Below are 23798 nucleotides of genomic sequence, written 5' to 3'. Positions count from 1 at the left end.
CCCTCAACTAGGTAAAAAGCTGCCTTATACCACAGCACATCAAATAGACTGACACTTTTTTGCAGCTCTTCCAAATTATGTATATACATTAAACGTGCAAACTTTTACATGGACATCTCATAACATTGATGTACCATCATCAATTTCAGGCCCAAGATATTATCATGCTGGTTTGTGTTCTATAATGTAGGGTTGAATTTCTCACTAACATTTTTTGCTAGCCGTTCTTGTAAATGAGACAAGTGTTTTCATAATGTTTGGTAAGCCTAAAGCTGGAGTAGCAGCCACAGATAGTGTCTTGGTATTAGATGCACGAAATGCTTCCGCAATAGCTTATTCACCAACATATCCCTTGGCTGAACTAACAAAACCCTTGGCTGAACCAACATCTCCCTTGGTAGATTCAAAAAAAGAAAATACAGGTATCTCCACTGGTGCTATTGTAGGGATTGTGGTAGGGGTTTTAGCTTTCGTAAGTATTGTTTTTTGGAAATTCTTTTTGTTTCTTGTTGGATCACTACTAATCTGCATTAACAGCTTTTGATTGCTCTAGTGGCTGCATTTTTGTGCATCAGGAAAAGAAAAAGAGAAACGGCCAATGAGAAAATGGAAGAATTGGAAGTTGACTGGGATAATATTGATACTGGGTTTAGAGAGGAACCACCAGTACTAAGTACGTACTATAATAATTCTATGAGCCCAAGCACAACGCTGGTCTCATCACCGCAAATTCCTTCGTCAACTGGTGATCATAAGGTTATTAGAAGGTCTATGTATGCGCCTGCATTGGCACCAGAAATAAATCTTGTCAAGCCTGATGGTGCTGATGAGTCAACTGAACATTCCACAGTGAAAAACGAAGAAAAACTATCATAGTGGTATAATAAATTTATTATTTTTAATACATTTAAAAGAGAGTGAAATAAGAGTGAAGTGAAAAACTTTATTTGCCATAAGCCCTTTTATACAAATTACTAGTTCCAGTGACCTTAGGTTGTTTAAATTAAGGTTTTGCAGAAAATTGATAGTAGCATATTTCTAATTGTAATTAAACTATAGGATAATAAATTAACGTATATCTTACAGAAGTAAGTTTGCTAAATGTTTTAAAACCTAAAATAATATGGCCTGTATTCACAATTTAACCTTATGGATTGTTGTACTTGATTAAATGAGCATGTGTTACACGACATATTCGATTGGATCTCAGACTGGAATAGCGCTCTGGCACTATTTTCTCAGACTGTGAAAAAGTGTTTCCTACCACCGTTGTAAAACATCTTCTATTTATTACATTAATGGAGTAAGCTAGATATCATTCCAACCAACAGTAAACAAAATAATAATGTTTCCTAAAAGATGGGTGTACAAATAATAGACATGTGTTTCAATCTACAGGATTTATATTATGATGTTACTGCTGAGTAGCTTTTTTAGCCTTTGTGTACAAATAAAAAACAGCGGATTGTTGGACTAGCTGCTTTCCGTTTGGGAGTTGCTGATATAACTTTTTAGAAACATAATGAGTGGAAGCCCAGAAATAAAAATAAAAGGAGTGGGCTTGCTTTTTATTTCAAATTTCCTAATCTGCTCTAGTTTAGCTTCATTGAGATGCTGTGTAAACTAGTTGATCACAAACTTTAATTATCACATCTAATTTGGCGTTGACATAAAAAAGACTATGGTACAAAAGAAAATTTGGTACCTCTTAATGTTAATCATAATCAGCTTCGTAAGGTTTATTTGCCATCAAAAATGAAGGTATTTACATGTTAAATTCATAAGCCAATAATTATCTCCATGAATGAGTGATAATTTAAAACAGGATTGTATCTCATCACTACATGCTACGGTAAATCAACCAAATGAATCCTGTTTCGTTTTTCTAAGCCTTGTGCAACTTCATAATTTATTATAATTTCCAAAAAGCAAATTGCGAACGTTTGGTTCTTTTTTTTTTCGTCTTTTCTTTTACTTTGCTAAAATATGAAAAATATATTGCTTATAAGCTTTATATTTTCATTTGCTTTATCAATAAAGGCAGATGTAATAACACCTCGTATCGGATCAAGTAACGTTATGGACATATTTCTATCAAATTAGTAAACATTCATATTAATGTTTTAAAAAAGATTGCGCCTATACGTTAAATAAAATTTATTGTTACGGTGGAAAGCTTGAGAACAAACATTATGACAACAGCATTTATGCATTAGATTTGAACAGCCTATCTCCGGGACCAGTAACTGATCTGATAAATAAATGGACATTGGTCACTGTCAATCCAAGCCCAGGTGTTCCCCAAGACGAATACAGATATGCCAGTCAGTTTGTTCAGTTACCCGATGGCTCATTATTTTTTGACGGCGGATACAATGAAAATAATCCTCTTGTAGCTCAAAACATTACTTACAACCCTCAAAAAAATATTTGGAGTGTATTACCAGGCCCTGGTTATGACGATGTTAAAAATGGAGGTTACAGACAAATGTAAAAAGAAAATAATAGGAATAGGATCTTCTGTTAGAAGTTAATCTTGCTTTTGTCACAACATTTATAGATTCTCCGCAGCCGCAGTATATTTGCCTAATGTCAATAGAATCGCATATTACGGAGGAAGACAATTGTAAGCCTATATTGAGTACTTTATTTTAAGTATTATTGTCCTAACTCTATTTCAAGGAATGCTGTTCAGAATTTTACTTATACAAGTAATAAACCACTTGCTAATCTGACTTATGAAGTTACCTCAGAGTTGGATCCCACTAAAAAACTAGTTGAAAGTATTTATGGATATAACTACTTAACCGAGCTGAACCTCGATACGAGAGTACGTAATATCATTAAAAGATACATAAATTGCATGTACTGGTGCTTATATAAAATTCTGTCTAGGTATGGGCTGCCCGATCAACCGAACCTTTAGTTATAAACAATTTCCCGATCCAAATTAGTGATCAGACAGCAACATATCATCCGGGCACCAAAGCAATTATTTTTTTGGGTGGCTTTATCAAAAATGAGCTCCTAGTAGGTATGACACGTCCTCTCAATTACTTTTTGCTTTTTGATACCGAAAGTTCCTTATGGAAAACACAAAATACCGATGGACTGAATACACCAACTGCCAGACTTGGCCATACTGCAACAATGTGTATGTTTTCAATATGAGCATACAGTTGTTAGGAGATCATTAACAATTTTCTCATGTAGTAAATACCGGGGATGATATTCTCATGTATGGAGGTCTTCTCCAGTCTAAAGACGAAACAGTGGAGGGAGTTCGTATGTTTAGCAGATAATCAAAAATATATTTGATGTATGTTATCTAATATCCAGTTCTTACTTCTTAGTTTCTGCCGATTACTTATATACTTTAAATTTAATCACCTTCAGATGGTCAGTTTATGACAGACCACCTGATTCCATCGGTCCTAGAGCCCACCATTCAGGTAAAAATTCAGTATACACATTATAATATTTATTTTATTTACAATTTGGTACATATTGCTATATTTAGCCGTTCTTGTTAATGGCACAAGCTTGTTTATTATGTTTGGTCAGAAAAAATCAGAAACTGCCAACGCACTTGTTACTGCAAATGACATGATGGTACTCAACGTCACAGATCTGCCTTCTCTGACATCTTTGAGTACGTATCCCAAATCCGTAAATGGTGATTCTACAACAAATAAGACGTCTACTGACGGTCAATCTGGCAGTCAATCTGATAGTCAGTCTGATACCCAATCGAAGGGGCTTTCTGGCGGTGCTATTGCTGGAATAGTGGTCGGCATTGTGGCTGTGGTACGACATGAGCACATTTTTTTAAATTTTTGTAAAATTAATGTCTTTATATTTAGGTTGCTATTGTTGCTTTAGCAGCAGTCTATCGTAAAAGAAATAAGGATAAGGAAGAAAAAATGAAGGAGCTTCACGTTAACTGGGACGAGATAGATAATGAGTATAGAGAGGACCCACATTTCGGAACAGGGTTTTCTGTAGGTACTACAAATATGAGCACTACAGCAGCTTCGCCTACAGTATCCGAAAAGCCAAGCCAACATCACCATACCTATTCACCGGCTTTAGCAGAGACAAACTTGATAAAACCTGATGTTCATGATGATTTACCAACTAGAATCAAACCCGATGGCACCAGAAATAACTGATAAACAAACCATAATTTATAATAGAAACTTTTGACTTTTATAAGTTGCAGAAAGTTTATCTTCTTTTGAGGGTAACAATTCCCATAAAGCTTAAAGCTTAATTCTCGCTCTTTACAAAACACCCTAATCACAAAATTAAAATGTCAATAATGATACAAGAAAGTTACATGTTGTGTGTTACTATACCTCTTGCTGTTATACATGCGTCCCGTAGCATCAGTTTATTGTTGACTACACAAAAAAAAAAAAAAAAAAAAAAAAAAAAAAAAAAAAATGAAAAAACATTTTGAACCAAACCAAAAGATGTTATGATGACACTATTGTGTATGGTATAAATAGGTAGTTACGACTATACTTCAATAATATGCATAATGTTATAAATTAAGCGTGATAGTAGGACTCCCCTTTCTATTTACATAGCGTTTGACAACATCATACATATAATACTCCTTTTTAAAATCAATTCTGACGATGAATCGTTTTTGAAGAAAAAAGAAATTGCAGCAAAGCATTTCCCTTTGCTTTTACTATATGTTACGTAAAGGAGTGAGTATAGCCAAGCAGAATATTCCGCCTTGGCCAAAAAAATGCCTCAATAAAAAATCTGATGGCTTTCCATGAACCAAAGATAGTTCAACATAAAATGTATTGAGCTGTTTTTTGGGTGGCGTGCTGCTTCAAATATTTTGGGAGATAGCTTCTCAAAACCCCCCCCCCCCGTTAACGATTAGCACACAGTTAATGGAAGTACGATGTATTTTAGAGTAGTGTATATGTTTAATGTTGACTACCATTTAAAACCACTAAGCCAGGTACAATTATCTCCTAGCAAAAGACTTCAAAGGGTTATTCCCTTGAAAACACGTGCATTTGAATACCATTAATGTACGACGTTGAACTTTCTCCAACTAAATGTTTGAGACGGCATTGAATAACTGCACATAAATTTAGTGGCAAAAGAGTCTAAACTTTTGGTGGTATTAGTTCTAATTACCTTTCAGTATTTTCTTATTAGCGTGAAAGAGAAAGGCAATAGAACAAAATTTATAAGGATAAAGTAAAGGGAGGGTAGAAGAGCAACTAAGGCAACAAATAAACCCGAGTTTCACAGACAACAATATTAAGAGCAAGTGACGATAAAAATGTATCATACGTTATCATTTTAGTATCTGATTCACAACACTAGTGTTTGTTCTTATTATGTACAAGTTTAAGTAATCCTGGATCTAAAACAACGCCAAAATAGATTAATCTGGTCACATGAGACTCTTCTTTACCACACCTAAATTATTAAGATACTTTTTTAATGTTAATTTTTCAAATGGTTTACAACAATTGCAGAATATTTCTGTATCGGATGGGCCGAGTGATATATAAAGCACAAATTACGGGTTTAAATATCCTAATATTATAGTCATATTTCGTATGAATTATGCTGTATTATACCGCCGCCAACTAGCTTCTATTAAGTTTTTACTCAGCCATTCTGTACGACTTGATAAAACGTAGTATGAATGATAAGTCCTCATTAAATAAGCATTTAAAATTACAGCTTCTGTCTTTCTTTCCCTTAAATCTCTAAATTATGAAAGCTTCATTTCTGCTAAGCTGTATCTCACTGCTGATTGTGATAATCAAGTCGGAAAAAATTTCTCCTCGCGCCGGATCAAGTATAGTTAATGCATTTTTGTAATCGATGATACGACCCCTAATTTTTTTTTTATAAAAGGATGTGTTTGCTCATCAAATAAAATTTTCTGCTATGGCGGAAAGCCAGACAACGCAAATTACGACAACAGTATCTATTTACTAGATTTGAACAACATAGATAGAGGACCAGTGACTGATTTAATGAAAAAATGGACTGAAATAACGGTGGGCCAAAGTTCTGGTGTTCCCAGGAATGAATACAGGTATGACAGTCAGTTTGTCGCATTACCCAATGGTTCTATGATTTTTGATGGAGGATATAACGAAGGGGATCCACTTAAAGCCAAAACTGTTATATTTGATATTGAATCTTACACATGGAACATTTTACCTAATTTTGAAGACGCTAAAAATGGAGGATATAGACAAACGTAATAAGTAAAGGATGTTAAAATCAAATGGGAAGGATACCTAGTAAACTCTATATTGCATTTACAGATACTCTGGTACAGCAACGTATTTACCCGCAACTAAAAGAATTGCGTTTTATGGAGGAAAAACATTGTACGTATAGAAAATTCTGTCGTAATCAGTTAAACTAATTGCTATAACTTTTTTTTTGAAGAAATGCTGCTTTGAACTCTAATTTTACAACGAACAGTAGACAACTAAGCAACCTTACCTATGAAACAATTGCGGACCAGGATCCCACAAAAAAACTAATTGCAAGCAGTGTGGGATATTACTATCAGACATTTTTTAATCTTAATACCAATGTAACTATGTGCTTTGTGCGTATTAAGTTTACACCAGTACTTATCTGTTTTCATAGACATGGACTACAACTACAGTAGAACCTTTCCCGCCAAATGGATCTCCGCTTTTAACAAGTTACCAGACATCAACATTTCACCCTAGGACACAAACCATTATTTACATTGGTGGGTATTCACTCGATGACGCACTAAAAGGTTCTACAGTACCACTCGACAGTTATATCGCATTTAATACTGGGTCTACTACCTGGAAAGTACAAAATCTTACCGGGGTTAGCATCCCAGGTCCCAGATATTTGCATACTGCAACATTACGTATGTAATTTATATGGAAATAACACAAACTATCAATTTTAAATTAATATGCGGATAATTAGTACAAACAGAAGATGATATTCTTGTTTACGGTGGTGCGTTCCAGCCAAAAAATGCCTCACTACCGGCAGAGAGTATGTATAATGGACAGCGTATTAGTTTATTGAAATGTTTAAGTATTGATTTTTTTACCTAGTTGTCAGAGACTACATATATACACTAGATTTGACAAAGTTTTCATGGACAGCTCACAACAAACTTCCAGAACCAATGGGTCCCCGAGCCAACCATTCAGGTGTGAAAATATTACATAGTATTTTGTAATTACATTACAAAACTCATATACTTTTATGATATTATAGCTGTACTTGTTAATGACACACGTTTGTTCATAATGTTTGGTAAAAGAAGATCTGCAACAAATACTTCATTTGTTGCTACAGATAGTATCCTCGTGCTTAATGTGAAAGATCGTGCCGCTCCAGAGTTTTTGGATAATTACCCTCATCCCAGTGGTGAAGACGATCCTTTTTCTAGTGGTCTGACTGGTGGTGCTATTGCTGGAATAGTAATTGGATGTGTAGCCTTTGTATGTATTTAAATATTCTTATCTGCTTTGCTTTTATGAACTGAATTTGTCTATAGATTACTATTATTGCATTTGTACTTTATCGTATAAAGAGAAAAGGAAAGGAGGAAAACTTGAAAGAAATGCATGTCGACTGGGATGGGATTGATAATGGGTATCGAGAGGATCCTCCGGTTATGACAAGGTTTTCTTTGAGCTCTGGAAGTCCTGCCACTACAGCAGTTCCGCCCATTTATGTTCCATATGATGCTGAACATGTTGCTGAAAAGCCCAATGAAACATCCCAAGCGCATCCATCGGTATTGAACAATAATCACTTGATTAAACCCGATGTTTACGGAGACATACCAAGGAAAACAAAACCAGATAATGACAACAATAATAGAAGCATAGGTGGCCTATTATAAAGTACAAGTGATTCATTGCAGCTTATTGGGGGGAGTCATTAGTATTATCAACGAATGGACATCTATCATATTCATCCATGATGCTTCTCATGGGAATTCGTTACTGTTCTTGATTTGTAAAGTAAAGTCTTACTTATTTCACTTATTATGAAATGACATGAAGCCATAAACAAGTAAATGGCCTTCAATATTTATACTGTAGATGTAAACTACAGTTACTTACAGAGATAAAACATTTTGACTGTTAAGAAAGGCATTATTTATACATTTAAGTTGATTAAAAGTCGTGAAAAAAATACTAGAACATAACTATATATACGAGGTATTTACAGCTATAAGATGTCTAATATGTGAATTAAGAAAAAGTTGTAAGTCAACGAGAAGTTGGTAGTTTATAAATTAAGGTGTTTATTGCAGAGCATCAAGCATTATAAGTGGAAAAATTTGTCGGGGTCTTCTTTTTCGGAAACTATCGTAATGTTCTCAACGTAAATAAACTTCTCAATTTCGGGACAGACATTTTCAACATGAAAAAACTTGGGGGGATCTTTTTCATCGTTGTTAAAATCATCCACATGTAATCCTTCATCTGTTGTGCTTTCGACTTTTAGGTCTTGATCTGAACCTTTTTCAAAGTAAAGTATTTTTAATTGTTCTAGTTCCGCTATCCTTTCTTCTATATCTCGAAGATTAATATCTGCTGTGGGTTTAACGGATAATGACCTCTGTATAATGCTATCTGTTTCAGGTATGTATGAGAGCGGAGCAGATGCCATTTCGTTTTGTATGTCTATCGCTTGACGTATATGTGGCTGGGCCTCTTCGTTACCGTATTTTAATGCTTTTCGTAAATAAAATAATGCTAAATTGACATTCTTATCGGTTCCTAATCCATTTAGATACATTATCCCAAGATTGAGCCAGCCGTCATCACACACATAGAGGCTATTGTCACAAGCTTTAGCACATTTTATATACCATAGGAAGGCTTCGTCATAATCCACATTTACGCCATGGCCATGCTTATAAACGTCTCCCATACAATTGTACCCATCCTCATCCTCTAAATCGATTGCTTTCTGAAAGTATTCTTTTGCCCTATAATAGGATTGAGAAACTCCATGACCGTTCTGATATAACAATCCTAAGCAAGTATATGCATATCTGCGCGCCCCGTCGTTATTCTCTGCTTTTAAAGCAATTTCGTACATTTTAAATGCTTTATTGTAGGATTGTGGTACACCGAGACCTTTATGATATAACCAACCAAGATGGACAAAAGCAACAGCTCCAAGTGGGTTTTCGCTAGCCTTTTCAAACCATAATTTTGCTTCAATATAGTTTCGTTCGACTCCAAGTCCCTTCATATAATAAATGCCAATCCATATTTGAGAATATGGATCATGGTATTTAGCCGATTTTGTGAACCAGGAAAATGCCTTTTTAAAATCTTGTTCATTGTCATTACGCGAAGTAAAGAGAACACCTAAATAGTATGTCGAATCGGCAATTTTGTTATCAACACCTTCCAGCAAGTAATCATGAGCAGCTTGATAATCTTGATTAACTCCATATCCACCAACGGAGTATAATATCCCAAGAGAGACATATGATTCAAGATGATTGCTGTTTATGGCTTTCAAGAACCAGGCCAGGGCTTCTTTTAAATTTTTCTGAATGCCAAATCCTCCTTCGTAATACATCATACCGATAGTATTAAAATTATGTGTAGAAGCTCCTCCACCACAATTGAAAAACCAGAATAAAGCTTGTTTGTAGTCCTTTTCGATCCCGTATCCGCCACTGTAAAAAAGTTTACCAATAATGTCAGAACTTGACTTAGCATTATTATCATCGACGTCTTTCAGAAAAAAAATTGCTTGTTTGTAATCCACTTCAATTCCATCTCCTCCGGTAGCATATAAAAGGCCAATTTCATAACGGGAAGCGGCGTGACCATTTTCTAAAGACTTCTTTAGCCAATGCAAAGCCTTGACTGGATCTGATTTTAGTTCGCAAATGTCACCCATATACAACTTCCCCAGTAAGTACTGACTTTGAGCATAATCCTGGTCAGCAGATGATCGTAGCCATTTGATAGCTGTTCCGTAACTTTGCATGACCGGACCATCTTCTTCCATATAAATGATGGCCATATAATACTGCGCTTCGGATGTTTCTTCGATCTCAACAGATTTTTTGAACCAGAATAATGCTGACTTATGATCAACCGGAACACCTTGCCCATAATAATATAATAACGCCAATCTAAATGGGGCCTTTGTGATGCCTAAATTGGAAGCGTTGACATAGTATTCTATAGCTTTTGTTATATCCTGATCTACTTCATGGCCCCCGTTTTCATAAATATTGCCTACAAGATAGTAAACTAAGCTGTCTTGGGATCCATTTTCAATAGAATTTAATAATATTTTTAAAGCTTTTTTGTAATCCTGTTTAACACCTATTCCTCGGAGATAAAGATGTACTACTTTTAAACTTGCGTCCGCGTATCCTTCTTCAATAGCATTAGAGTAATGCACTAAAGCTGTATTATAGTCTTGGTCAATTCCGTATCCTCCTTCTTCCCATATTCGACCAAGTAGATAAGACTTGTAACCCGGAATATATTCCAAGCTCTTATCCATTGAAAACGTTTCTCTCAACCAGTATAATGCCTGCTTATGACTTTTTGCTACCCCAAGCGCGCCTTCTTGGTATACCTTACACATCCGAATTTGAGCGTCATAACATCCATACTCTCCAGACTTGGTGTACCAGAAAAGAGCTTGAGTAAAATCTTTGTCTGTACCTAACCCGTTTTCATATAAAACAGCTAGATGAAATTGTGATTGGGTGTGGTATTCTCGAGCAGCTCGTAAAAACTTTGCAAAAGCCTTCTCGTATTGAGTCCTGAGTAAGTATTTTTTGCCGCTGATAAAATATTCTGTAGGAGTTGAATCTGGAACACGGTTAAAAAATGTACTGGCGTTATCGGTCTAGCTTCTTACCATAAAGTATTCCCATAGCTTTACAAAAACTATTTTGGACAAGCGATAATGAAAAAAAGGATTTTTATTTTGTTTTGTGTTTCTCTTCTTTTTTTTTTTCAAGAAGGCTGAGCACATAGGTCTAAAAATGGCCTTTTCCGAAAATAACCAACGCCAAACAGGGGGATACTTATAAACTTAAAAAACAAACAAACTCTCGAATACATAGCAGTAGATATTAATGCTCAATGAGCTTATCAATAAACGATTATGGAATTTTCAAATATTTAATAATTTCACATCGGACTTCCCATAACCAATAGTTGTTTTTTTTAGCATTGAGCCGTAAATGTAGCGCAACCATTCATGCTTTTTAACATCATTTGAGCAATTAATATTGGCAAATTTACTCAATAACTATCGAAATTAGTGGCTTACGTACCGGTTCAAACGCGAGTTTTAATCGTTACCAAAATTAGCTTAATAAATCGATTGTAATAAATGATACAATTATATTATTAACTTTTTTTTTATTATTTATTTGGATAATATGATTTGGGTTGGAAAAAGAAGAGGTAGTACTTGTAGAGTGTGGACTTAGTGTTTATTGCAGGCAAAGGATATGTATGGTTTATTTACGATAGTATCGGTTACCTAAAAAGACTTGTAATGTTTGTATCAGCTTGATTTTAGATTCCAAGTTGTTGGTTGTCGTATTCAGCTTTTTTAATGCAGCCTCAGTCTTGACTAAACAGTCTACAATGTCGGTCACCGATTCTTGTCCAATCTCCATTCTCATGTCTTGTTGCATTTCAGGCTTGGTGACCCAAAGGGCAACTTGCGATGTTAATAAGACTGCACAGGATTGGATGAAATTCGCTAATTCCGGAGCTTGATGGTCTTTTTGTGCCTGGGTTAACATGGAAGTACCTGCAGTGATACATTCAACTAATGTGCCAAATGATGTGCTTTTGCTGATGGGGATTTGCATATCGGGGTAAACGATCGTATTACCAAATGGCCATTTATCATCACGTTCCTTCAAGATAACGTTCGCTTCTGTCAAAATCACCAATGTAGTCACCATGTAATGTGAGATGACAACGAGTGATTTCAACACCTGCTGCATAAATCGACTAGTGGTTGGTTTGCTCTCGGAGTCTTTATCGGCTGGGATTACTTGTGCATCTTGGCGTTCAATGTTATCCACTGGGTAAAGTTGTGCTTGCATCTGAACAGGGTGGTTGAAGAAATAACGGTAGCGATGAAGCAGATCCAATGAACAATCCTTAAAAGCCATAAACAGATTTTCCACCTTGATTTCAGAAAGTCTGTGTCGTTGATAGTGCTTGGATAAACCAAAAAACACCATGTTGATACGTTCAATTTCTTCCAACAAAGGTGTTGAAAGCGACTCATTAGGTATGAGACCAAACATGCTATCGTTGGCGCCATTGGCATTAGCAAAAGCCTTACCAATTTGAGGACTATAAATCTGTAAGAAGTTGACAGTTTCATTAAACACGTTTTGAGATGCACCGTGATGACGGTTTAAGTTGTTGACAATGCCCAACATTTGACACCAGATGTTGTGAAGGGGGTTACGTTCAACGTAGGCAGGACCGACCTTACTTCCATCACCGAAACGAATGAACAAATCCAATTTACCCTCTTGTAAGCGTGTTGTAAGTCTGTTGTTACGGAAGCAATCATAAATGTTGTTCAAAATGAGTTCGTTAGCTCCTTGTGGTATATTCGATAATTCAAGTAAGAAGTACAATGCGGATTCAGCGTAAGGGGTAATACTGAGGCTGTAAATTCCATTTGTAGCGCACTGGCTAAAAATTTAAACAGTAAAAATAATTAATACATTTCGTCTACATGGGCATTATACAAGTCTAACCTGTCAACTTCGTTCACAACAAGTTCTACACCACCAAAAAATAAATTCAACGCAGAGCGAATAGTTTCATTAGATTGGAGACTGGTACGCCATGCAACGATATCCAAGCGGTATTTGGGGCTAATCAAATCTTGTAAAAGAGAAATGACTACTGTCACATCCTTAATACAACTTTCAGCAACAAATTCAGGCACGAGAGATTCAGCAGCGCTGTAGGAACCGGCCTTGATTACCAGGACTCGGAAACTTTGACAAACGACATTCAAAAGCTTTTCAAGACAAGATTGGAAATCCTTTTCGACGGTGGAAAGATTACGCACGACAGGACCTAAGGTACGCAGACAGAGCATGACAGATTCCAACAAAGGACGATGGAAACGAATGGCTGTATAATCCGTGATACTCTTCATAATAGCAAAGTTCTCACGGTTCAAAAGGCCACACAAGCAAGACAAAAGTTCAAATGCCTTAGTAGCGTAATCCTTTTTGGCTGCAACATCAATACCAGTCAAAATGATTACGTTCTTGTTGATCCAATCCTCTGTCAAACCACGAATGAATTGCATCAATACGCTATAAGATGTCAAAGTAACACCATCCTCGCGTTCCTCTTCACTAGCGTTCTTGATCAATCCCATTAAAAATGCGTGAAGAGAAGCAGACCCTTGCAAGCTAGACTTGTTGGCCCAAATTAAATCAGATACACGGTTTGAAGAGGCCTCAATAAAGGTCTTGAAAGATCGAAGCAAAATGATTTGAGAGTCAACTACAGAACCGTTATAATTGACCTCTAAAACACTCTTGAGGAATTTGTTTGAGTATTGCTTGATATCTAATACGGCTTGTACTTCAGGTGTCACAATAATATTATCCAAGTTGGTGAATCCGTATTTACTGATGATATCCTTGAACAATGTGTGAACGCGAGTTTCGGCCATACGATAATCATAAAGGTAAGAATCACCATATTGACGAGCTTCACCAGCTGATCCATCATCGCCACAGCCACCAGTACTTTCCATCTTGAGTAACAAAACAGAGGTGTTGTCGATAATACCGATAGATTGCAAAAGATCCTCGGCACTACTGATAGCCTTCTGAGAAACAGAGGGGTCGAAATCGTTCTTCACATAAGCTTGGCGCATTTGTGTAAGCTTAGTAGGTTCATTGATCTTGTTCATCAAATTTTTGAGACCAGCAGGAAGTTTGTCCAACACATTTGTCGTGTTATTACCAAGTGCTCTTTCATTACCAGCAGTGAGATGAATTTCATAAGATAAGATTCGCATCACGAAAGCCTTACTCAAGTTGAGGCAACAAAGACGACGAACGCTTAAATCGTTTTGACTGATAGTGGATAAATCGTCTGTATCCATCAAATCTTGTTGTTGAAGATGACTGCCGGTATCGATTTCACTGTTGGGGTTTAATAGAATTTTACCAAGGGAGTCCCAGAGTGCATTATCAGATCGTGTACGTTCTACAAGTGCATAATGATCAAAAGCGGTTTGCCAGAAAGTTGCGATAAAACGCAAGACGTTGGATACAACAGTAGGCTTTTGCACCAAGAGAGTTTCCCAATGACCCAACACATCAATAGCTGCACGCACGGCAGATTCGGTGGGAGCAGGTGTAGGAGCAGCAGGAGCGCTTTTCTGGCCAGCCAAAAGACGAACAGCAGATTTAGGACTGGGTAAAATAAAATCGCCGCACTCCAAGAACAAAATAGCCAAACTAGGTTGTGTTTCCAAGAAAGCGGTCATCAATCTCCAGATGGCTGACAACAGGACTTCACTTTGGAAATGATCTTTAGCAATATCGAGGTAGGCACGAATGATCTTGTGCACTTGGTCAGTATTTCCAAGATATTGGACGAAATTGGGAGTGGACTTCCAGAAAGAAACGGTACGACATAAAAGAAACAAAACGTTGGTAGCTTCAATTTGCAACGCAATATTGTGACGATAATTGATGTGCTTCACGATGCGCAATAAGAAATCAGAACAATTGTTTCCTGTGGTACGTTCTAATAAGAGGCGCTCAAGTGTGCTCTCATCCATAGTAGTGGATCCTTCATTAATTTGTTCCAAACGGTATTGTAACAAGATTTTGACAAAGACAAACGTCATTTCTGTCAATTTCTCAACCTTTGCTGCTTCCTTAGGATGGTTGATTTTGTACAAAATATTGGCAGTTTCGGCACCCTCTGAAATTGTATCAAGCAAAGGAGAAATATGGTAGACACCACCTTCGTATAAAAAGTTATTAAAGATACCAGTACGAATACCATTTAATGATAGTCTACTTTGTTGAGCAGACACAGGTTCCTTAAAACCACGAGCAATTTCAGTAAAGATCTCAATCACCTTGGTGCCAATCAAGAATCGCTCTGAAACCTTCTTGTAACGCCAACTAGCATAAGATGGGAAGACATCCAACATGAGATAATGTAAGCAGAGGTACAAGACATCCACTTGATATTGACGATTAGGAACAGAGCCTTCATTAGCATTCACCCACCAGTTACGTTGAACATCACGAACAAGTCCTTGCACCATATCTAAAAAGGCCAATAATAAAGTATATCTACCTGTAGTACATTCAACTCTTGATACGATTTGCTGAATTTGAGCTGCAGGATTAATGACAAAAGAAGATGTGGCAAGTCTCGTAGAAAGAGGGATGTTGACGTTGGGTCTAGGTAAGATAGGAGCGGCTTGTAAGTAGGACCAGATATCATTACGGTAATGAGGAATCAAAAGAGTGAGACACTGTAAAGACAAAGTCATGGTAGGAATAGGGCATGGTTGTACTCTGCTGCATGAACTGAGAATATTGCAAATGACAGAAATAATAATAGGTGTACCGGTAGATTGACCAGGGATACGAGCAGCGGATTCAATATGTTGTACAAGGGAAGGTACCAATTTGGGATTATTCAATAAAACATTGTAAAGTAAATCAAGAATGCTGTCGATAGTTTCGATATTATTTCCCTTTAAACTTTCATCTTCATCCTTGATATCGATTCCGGATCCAGATGGATTCATAAATCCAGCCAAGACAGCTGTCAAAAGATGCCATCCAGAATAAGGCAAAGGGAATTGAACAAGACTATAATCTTCGCTGCTTGAAAGCAAAAGGCCTTGAGTACCTTCCAAAATCTCGATACTGGCAATGGTTTGTAACTCTTGAGTGACACGAATATTCTGGTTTGCATTGATGACAGCACGTCCATTTTCTTCGACAGCTGTGATTTGTACATTATTACCTAATTCGACAGTGATTGAAGGTACTTGGCAGAGATATCCGAATACATTTTCGGCTGCTTTACCATCCACATCATCATTAGCACCACCAGACAATGCTGATAAAAGTCGTGTGAGATCTGTGAAAAACACAGGAAATCTTCCACGTGCTGTTGCAAGTAAAGTATATGGGTCATCCTTTACATAATCATCATTCCAGAAAGCTTCACAAAGAGCTGCTTGGTTTTTATAGATGAGACAGTAAGCCTTGATCAAAGTGGCGTAACTATCGGTCGGTATATAATAAGGTCGAGTTGTGCTCAAGAAAGCCTTGAAAAGGGTTCTCAACACTGATCTGTAACCATAGTTGTTGACATCCTCTTCGCTGCATACTTCACTTTCTAAAATATCCGTCACGACTCCAAATACGTCCAACTTTAACGAACGGCCCAAGAAAATTCGATCCATATTGGGTTTTTGTTGGATTGAAATTTGACGTGCTTCCTCAAAATCGGTGCCATTGACCATGGGTCTTGTTTTTAAGATGCCTGAGGTGGATACTGATTGTGTTCCATTGATGATGGGTTGAATCTGTTTATAACTTTCCGGTACTGAAGTAGTGTCATCTCCGTTTAAAATACAATCTAAACAAGTGACGAAATATGACCAAGCTAACAAGAATGGAGCATGTTCATGTCTATCACCCAGGTATAATACGACTTGATTGATCTTTGCAATAACATCGGGCGTGTTAATCAAATCTTTATCAGTGGTGGATAGCTTTGTTTCGGTTGTAATTTCGGGTGAGAGAATCAAGTTGATGGAAAGTAAAGTACAGACGTGGGTAACACCTCTGCGCAACTTCAATCCCTCGTCATCAAGCACATACCCAAATGTTTGAAGTACGCCAAAACAATCTGATTCAAATTCTTGAATGATGCTAAATATGAAGGTTGGCTCGAAGGTTTTGCCAACACTGAAAAGGAAGATGATTTCCAATAAAGCTTTTTGTTCCCTTAAGTTTTGCTTGGCCCACACGCTAGCCCAACCGGGAAATGAATACGTACGATTGGGTACGTTACTGCGTACTAAAGATGCATATTGAGCAAACAAACGTTGAGGAAGAGGTGTGGATGAATTGATATCACGTAATTTCTGGAGTGTGTCTGTTGCAATAGTTGAATAAGGGTGCGATCCATCAAAGGCGATACGTTGCAAAGATCCAATACACTCTAAAAGAGAAATACGATCTTCATAATAAAAATTCACCACATTCATGATTAATTCGATGTTTTCAGAGAGGGCTTGTTCACTGTCGTTAAAGCGTGTCACGCTGTCTTTGTTTTCTTGTCTAAAGGCTTCCCACAGCTGAGCACATTGAACTTCATTAAGGTTGGTAATATCGGAAAGCTTAATAATCAGATCCTTTTCTTTTTGCTCTAATTTAATAGTCTTTCCATCGACAGCGACACTTGAACCTGAAGTCACTTTGGAACGAGATTGGCTTGAAGCTTCTCCAAATGCTTCTAAACCAAGTTTTAAATGTTCTTTCTTTTCCTCCAATAAGGTCTGAAGTCGATCGGTCGAGCATTGTTCAACACCTCTTTCGATTGTGTCAAACAGCTTGCGATAAGTTCTAGATTAATAAGACGATATTAGTTCTATCCCTCATTTCTTTCATGGACACTTTTAATTTTTTATTTTACCCTGCAAACTTTTCGTCTTGATCGTTCTGAACCATTTTATTTTTTAACTGTGTATGTATATGATATCAATAAAAAAAGGTGGAGAATACACAAACACACGTAAAAAAAAAAAAAATATGTTGTAAAACCTTTTGGTGTGTCTGAATGTTTTCTGAGGGCCAAAAAAACGCGTGAGTTCAAAAGTAAACGTCACTATGTGACTTTTTGTTGATTCGGCACTAGAATGCTCTAAAGCACTGAGTGTGCTGTCAGAATAAACTGAATGGGATTGGTATTCGATTATGCTCAAGTAGTTATCGCTGGCTACGTGCCATTACTTTAATAGTATAGAGAATATACAAGAATGGATATTTAAAATTCTAGGATACTTTAGGCCAGTCAAAGTGCAACACTTGATTGACTTTTATGGCACTAATTGTAGATGTGCTTCTTTAAAATTTGATGATAATGCTACAAAAGTACTTTCTGAAAGCATTGCTAGAATGTCATAATAAATAATATGAGTATCAAAACAATATAAAATGATAGCTAGTTCAGTAATTGGCTGTGTTTTATGATGATATCTACACAGGGTATGTCTCAAAAAAATAAAATAAGGACAGAGTAACAAGTTAGAATAAATGCTACCGAGAATATGGACCGCAATAAGTATTACTACTTTTCGTTTATAGCCAAATTATAGATGTGTATCCAATATATATATATATATATATATATATAAATTTCAGCTAAAACGTATAAAAAGCACTCATTCTACCGAAGCTTTGTGAAATACCACATGCAGTCTGGTACTCATGATTGAGCGTCTGCACCGCTAAATCAGGTCAATCTGTTCCTAGCTTCAATCATGTTTACACCGCAATTTATGCAGAAGCAAGAGCTAAAATGTATTAGGGGCCTCTCTGCATCTAGAGGATGCGAACTAAAATAAAAATGAAACATCAGAAAGAACCATCGCGGAAATATCAATTAAGATACGAAACTAACCTCTATTTAAAAAAAATAAGAAGCAAGTGACACCATCCCAAGATCCGTGATCAAAATATAATGTTGACAGCATGTGTTTATTGCACCCGAAGTCGGAATTATTATCCTTTAGCGGCGATAAACTAAGTGATCGCATTTGTCACCAAATGAAACTGAGACTGTACAAAAGGGGCCCCGTTACCAAACTATTCTAACCCAAAAGTCTAAGTGTTTTACCATGGAGCTATCGGCATACAAACCTTAAAACCTAATTTATAAAAAAGGACGATGAACATTGGTATACATATGCCTTTTAACGGGCCCTGTCCCTTTAGAACAAAGATTTTTTTTTTTTTTTTTTTGAAAACCAGTCTAACAACAAGGTAGGTTTATAGATGGTATCACAAAAAAGTATGGCGTCAAAAAAGCAAACATACCAAAAACAAATTATTCACACACATGTTCTCTATCAGCTGTAAAATTGTTTCCTTCTGACACACATGATGCTTTAGACTGTAAATGTTGTCATGAAAGAACCCTAAAAAAAAGGTGGCCCCCTCACTCACCCCCCGGACCGAACAATTGAATAGCCAATGAAACAGAGCAGTGCTGTAAAAGTCCGCTTCAAAAATGAAATTTTTTTTTTTTCGATGTCAAACAAGCTGGAAAAACCCATAATAGAGTATATACTTTTTCCAATTAAATTGAATTTATAACATGTGTAAGATTTCATATTTTATTTTTCGAAAATAAAGACAGGAATGGGTAGGAAGTATGTAAAGTAACAAATTATATTGTCTAGCTGGAAAGAAGAAGGCTCAAAAGATGTCATTATCTGACTTTTTAGCTGATGATAGTAAGATCCGTACATTTATAATCATGTCCATTTATTTACCTCCTCATTTATTTTAGCCACTGGTGGTTCATCTTGGGCTGATGATGTTGCTGATCTCCCCTCTGCCCGTAAGTTTTATTCTTTTATAAAAAAAAAAATTTTTTTTTATACCTTTTGCTCATTCAATTTTTATTATTATTATTTATAGCTGCTGGTAAGGAAATATAAAGCTGCGACTGTCTAAGTGTAGGGTTGGAAACTAAAATAACAAATTAGGCAATAGCGATAGATCCGATGCTTATGCTTCTCGCGGATTCGGTGGTGGTAATGACCGCAGTGGTGGATTCGGTGGTGGAGACCGTTACGGTGGTGAACGTCGTGAAGGTGGTTTTGAACGCCGTGAAGGTGGTTTTGAGCGTCGCGAAGGTGGCTTCGAGCGTGAACAACGCACTTATGCTCCTCGTGCTCCCGTTGAGCTCCCCACTCAACCTCCCTACACTGCCCATATTGCCAACTTATCCTTCGATTCTACTGAGGATGATTTGTCTGACTTATTCACAAACTTAAAGATCCAAAAGATTCGTCTCTTGCGTGATCGTGAGACTGACAGATCTAAGGGTTTCGGTTATATCGAATTCGATGATTTAGAGTCTCTTAAGCGTGCTTTGGAATTGAACGGTGAAAACGTTCAAGGTCGTAGCATCCGTGTCAACATTGCTGAACCCCCCAAGAACGATGAACGTACTCGTGGTCCTGATCGTACTGATGTCGACACATGGAGACGTACTGGTCCTATTGATTTACCTGAACAACCTCGTCGTGAATTCAGAGAAGGTGGTCGTGGTGGTTTCGGTGGCCGTGGTGACTCCTCTTGGGGTGCTCGCAGTGGTGGTGATAGCTTCGGTAGCCGTGGTAAGTTTATTTAATCTTAAAATGCCTTCAAAAGTTGCTAAGTATTCCTCGTTAGACCGTCCTTCTGAACGTCCCCGTCTCAACTTGAAGCCTCGTACTGTCGAGACTGTTTCCGCTACTCCCGCTAAGAGCAGTGGTAAGCCCGATCCTTTTGGTGGTGCCAGACCTGTTGATACCGACAAGGCCTTGCATGATATCGAAAAGAAGCACGATGAGCCCACCAAATAAAGCAATTTATTTTTCTACACGCACGAACACACGCACACCGGAGGGGGGGATACGATCCTTATTTAGCGGCATCTAAAACAATCAAGCCCTCATTATTAGTTTATAATATTAATAGATAAAAAAAAACCTTTACATTTGTCAAAATTGAGCCACGTTTTTTTTTACATGTATATTTTGGGCGGAAATGGAAAAAAGGTTAAACTAGTGGAACTATGACGTAAAATAGTTGATTTTAATGATAGTGTTGAAAAGGGTAATACAAAGCAGTAATTTGCTGATATGAGGGAATTCCAGCAACTTATGGCTCATCGCCATCGATAGTGACATAAAGTATAGTGCAATCACACGCCCTACTGATCACTATCCTTCTTTTTTCTTTACATTATCTGAACCCCATGATCGAGATATGGTAAGCAACGTCAGCTGTGAAAGAGAGTGTGTATGTGTACCTATGTGTAAATGATTAAGTGTGTGTATGTGTGGCGTGCTTACTATCCCCCATGTGCGCCACTATGACTTTACAACCATTATGAAACATGCTCTTCATGTTCCTGAATCTGCCATTGGCAAATGAAATTGCATAGAGAAAACTTTAAATTTGTTAGTACAAAACTCCATAATTTTTGAAATTACACCCGTAATATGAGTCTTTGGGTCTCTAGTATCTTATTCCGATAAAAATCAGATACGCCCGAAGATGGCTACATACAAGCAGGTTCTAATCTGACAATCAACGATTTCTATAAATGGCAATTGAATACGGATCAAACGATGTAACACATGCATATATATCCAACGTAATGAAAAAAACGAGACAGCGTTAGATAAAAATCTCCATTGGTACTAGTAACAGAGAGTCCTAGAATTATAATTCAGTTTAAGGACATATTAATTTTGGTATTTCAATTGAAGTCAAAGGGGCAGAGAATCAAAACATTAAAGGTCCAGTTATTTGAAGATCGCAGCATCTCAAACTATTCCCCTTGATTAGTGCTTGCATTTTTTAAAAACAGAGCGTCATGTCAAAGCCCATGTTTTTTCTTATCTGAAAGAGTCAATGAAGATTTGGTTTAGTTACATGACTTTTTAATATGCGCTATAACTAAAAAACTATATTTCCTTACGGAGTAATAAAGTTATAGAAATGGTTGTTATCGGCTATTTAATTAGAATGACGCTTTCTAGTAAAGTGGTTGATTGTCGAAATCGGGGGGTAGGCTTATATCAAGGCCCTGATAGATAATATGCCTTGATTTATGAGATAAAGGATTGGCTGCATAATCCTCACTCAAATCATAAACCTTAATTTCATAACAAATACGTATTTTCTGCTTAATCATTACATGTGAGAACAGATATTCACACTGACATATTTTCTGCAAAACAATAAAAAAAAAAATTGTGCGGTAGACACTAAAAATGCACGGCGTTGAAATTTCGGGACCGACAATTTATCGCACTGATATGGTAAATAAGATAAGGAACATTTTTTTTTTTTTTTTTTTTTTGATGATGTCAAAGGGGGTTGGGTGGGGAATTAGTAGCTTCCCCTTATAGCTCTCTGGTCTCTCATTTTTTCTTGGTTATTTAGTCGGCGATAGATAGAGAACGTCATTTGGGCCATTTCTGGTAAGAGGATAATTTTGATAGGTTTCGTTACTGAATCATGTAAAACGTTGACCATAAGAGAAAGGGCACCCTGATGTTTAATTTGGCCACGACTAATTTTAAGAAGAACCTCCGATCATTTAAGGTAATGACATAGAGAAAAAAAAATTGAGTTTCAGATTAATACTGTTTGTTCCCCCGAGCACGGGGCGACCCTTAAATTCGGGCATCAAATAATTGGAAAAAGTATATAAAGACGCAAAAGTTTTTCATAAGTTATTTTTCTTCATTATTACCAACAATAACAAATTACATTAACAATATGCCTGCTCTCGAAAAAGTTTCAATCATCGGATCCGGTAACTGGGGTTCTGCCATTGCCAAGATCATTGGTTCCAATGCTGCTCGTCACACTGATCAATTTGACTTGACTGTTCGTCAATGGGTTTTTGAAGAAACTGTCGATGGTCAAAACTTGACTGATATCATCAACACAAAGCACGAAAATGTAAAGTATTTAAAGGGTATTGCTCTCCCTCATAACGTTGTTGCTATTCCCGACGTCGTCAAGGCTTGTGAAGGTGCTACTCTTCTTGTCTTTGTTGTTCCTCATCAATTCATCCATGGTATTTGTGAAAAGATGAAGGGTCATTTAGCTCCCAATGCTCGTGCTATCTCTTTAATAAAGGGTCTTGAAATTACTGCTGATGGTACTCGTATTTTCTCTGAAGAAATCTCTCGTACTCTCGATATTCCTTGTGCCGCTCTCAGTGGCGCCAACATTGCTAATGAAGTCGCCCTCGAAAAGTTCTGTGAATCTACCATTGGTTGTACTAACTTGGAAGATGGTTTGATCTTCAAGAGATTGTTCGATACACCTTATTTCCGTATTGCTGTTGTCCAAGATTATGTCGGTGTTCAACTCTGTGGTGCTCTCAAGAATGTTGTTGCCGTTGGTGCTGGTTTCTCTGATGGTCTTGGCTATGGTAGTAACACAAAGGCTGCCATTATTCGTTTAGGTTTGATGGAAATGAGAAAGTTCGGTCAAACTTTCTTTGGTGATGCTGTTCAAACCGAGACTTTCTTCGAATCTTGTGGTGCTGCTGATTTGATCACTACCTGTAACGGTGGCCGTAATCGTAAGGTTGCTGAAGCTTTTGTTCTCACTGGTAAGCCTCTTGATGTCTTGGAAGCTGAGTTGTTGAACGGTCAAAAGCTTCAAGGTACCTTGACTGCTCAAGAAGTCAACCAATTCTTGACTGCTCGTAACATGACTCACGAGTTCCCTCTCTTCAGCACCGTTTATCGTATCGCTTATGAAGGTGTTTCTCCTGAAATGATCACCGTTGATATCTAAATCAATCATAGCACATCCATTTTTCTTTCTTTATTTCAGATACCATTACTTCCATTCTTCTTTTTTTTCTTATATGTAAATATTTCATTCTAGACTCTTTAAAATAAATCTTTTTTTAAATTGCAAATCGCTCTTT

At 36.9% G+C, this 23798-nt stretch overlaps 6 protein-coding genes across 6 annotated transcripts; 4 read left to right on the top strand and 2 right to left on the bottom strand.

Annotated features, from left to right (window-relative positions):
• Positions 1-1804: 1804 nt before the first annotated feature.
• Positions 1805-4446, top strand: EV154DRAFT_549554 (uncharacterized protein; the record flags this gene model as incomplete). Its single annotated transcript, XM_051604872.1, has 10 exons — positions 1805-1852; positions 2041-2071; positions 2133-2490; positions 2561-2626; positions 2683-2830; positions 2896-3154; positions 3214-3285; positions 3354-3452; positions 3521-3807; positions 3864-4446. 10 exons carry the CDS (start codon positions 1805-1807, stop codon positions 4170-4172), a joined length of 1677 nt encoding a protein of 558 aa, XP_051460285.1. The 3' UTR covers positions 4173-4446.
• Positions 4447-5757: 1311 nt separating this feature from the next.
• Positions 5758-7909, top strand: EV154DRAFT_478919 (uncharacterized protein; the record flags this gene model as incomplete). Its single annotated transcript, XM_051598218.1, has 9 exons — positions 5758-5842; positions 5902-6253; positions 6321-6386; positions 6448-6598; positions 6655-6913; positions 6976-7047; positions 7110-7208; positions 7276-7502; positions 7559-7909. The coding sequence occupies 9 exons, from the start codon at positions 5758-5760 to the stop codon at positions 7907-7909; spliced, it is 1662 nt and encodes a 553-aa protein (XP_051460284.1).
• A 214-nt stretch (positions 7910-8123) lies between these two features.
• On the bottom strand, positions 8124-10965 carry EV154DRAFT_124887 (uncharacterized protein). Its single transcript, XM_051593973.1, has 2 exons — positions 10921-10965; positions 8124-10871 (listed from the first exon to the last, which is right to left on the bottom strand). The coding sequence occupies exons 1-2, from the start codon at positions 10934-10936 to the stop codon at positions 8338-8340; spliced, it is 2550 nt and encodes an 849-aa protein (XP_051460283.1). The 5' UTR covers positions 10937-10965; the 3' UTR covers positions 8124-8337.
• A 565-nt stretch (positions 10966-11530) lies between these two features.
• EV154DRAFT_478917 (nucleoporin subcomplex protein binding to Pom34-domain-containing protein) lies at positions 11531-17791 on the bottom strand (the record flags this gene model as incomplete). Its single annotated transcript, XM_051598217.1, has 4 exons — positions 11531-12737; positions 12803-15362; positions 15393-17686; positions 17757-17791. The coding sequence occupies 4 exons, from the start codon at positions 17789-17791 to the stop codon at positions 11531-11533; spliced, it is 6096 nt and encodes a 2031-aa protein (XP_051460282.1).
• Positions 17792-19420: 1629 nt separating this feature from the next.
• EV154DRAFT_500290 (uncharacterized protein) lies at positions 19421-20841 on the top strand. The gene is made up of 5 exons (XM_051600574.1): positions 19421-19578; positions 19635-19685; positions 19766-19771; positions 19834-20469; positions 20525-20841. Exons 1-5 carry the CDS (start codon positions 19548-19550, stop codon positions 20695-20697), a joined length of 897 nt encoding a protein of 298 aa, XP_051460281.1. The 5' UTR covers positions 19421-19547; the 3' UTR covers positions 20698-20841.
• A 1761-nt stretch (positions 20842-22602) lies between these two features.
• EV154DRAFT_500288 (glycerol-3-phosphate dehydrogenase [NAD+]) lies at positions 22603-23789 on the top strand. The gene has a single exon (XM_051600573.1). It carries the CDS (start codon positions 22628-22630, stop codon positions 23660-23662), a length of 1035 nt encoding a protein of 344 aa, XP_051460280.1. The 5' UTR covers positions 22603-22627; the 3' UTR covers positions 23663-23789.
• Positions 23790-23798: the final 9 nt, after the last annotated feature.

Source organism: Mucor mucedo (assembly GCF_025094135.1).
Source record: "Mucor mucedo strain NRRL 3635 chromosome Unknown EV154scaffold_21, whole genome shotgun sequence".
NCBI classification, from domain to species: domain Eukaryota; kingdom Fungi; phylum Mucoromycota; class Mucoromycetes; order Mucorales; family Mucoraceae; genus Mucor; species Mucor mucedo.
This window is presented reverse-complemented; position numbering and strand designations above follow the sequence as displayed.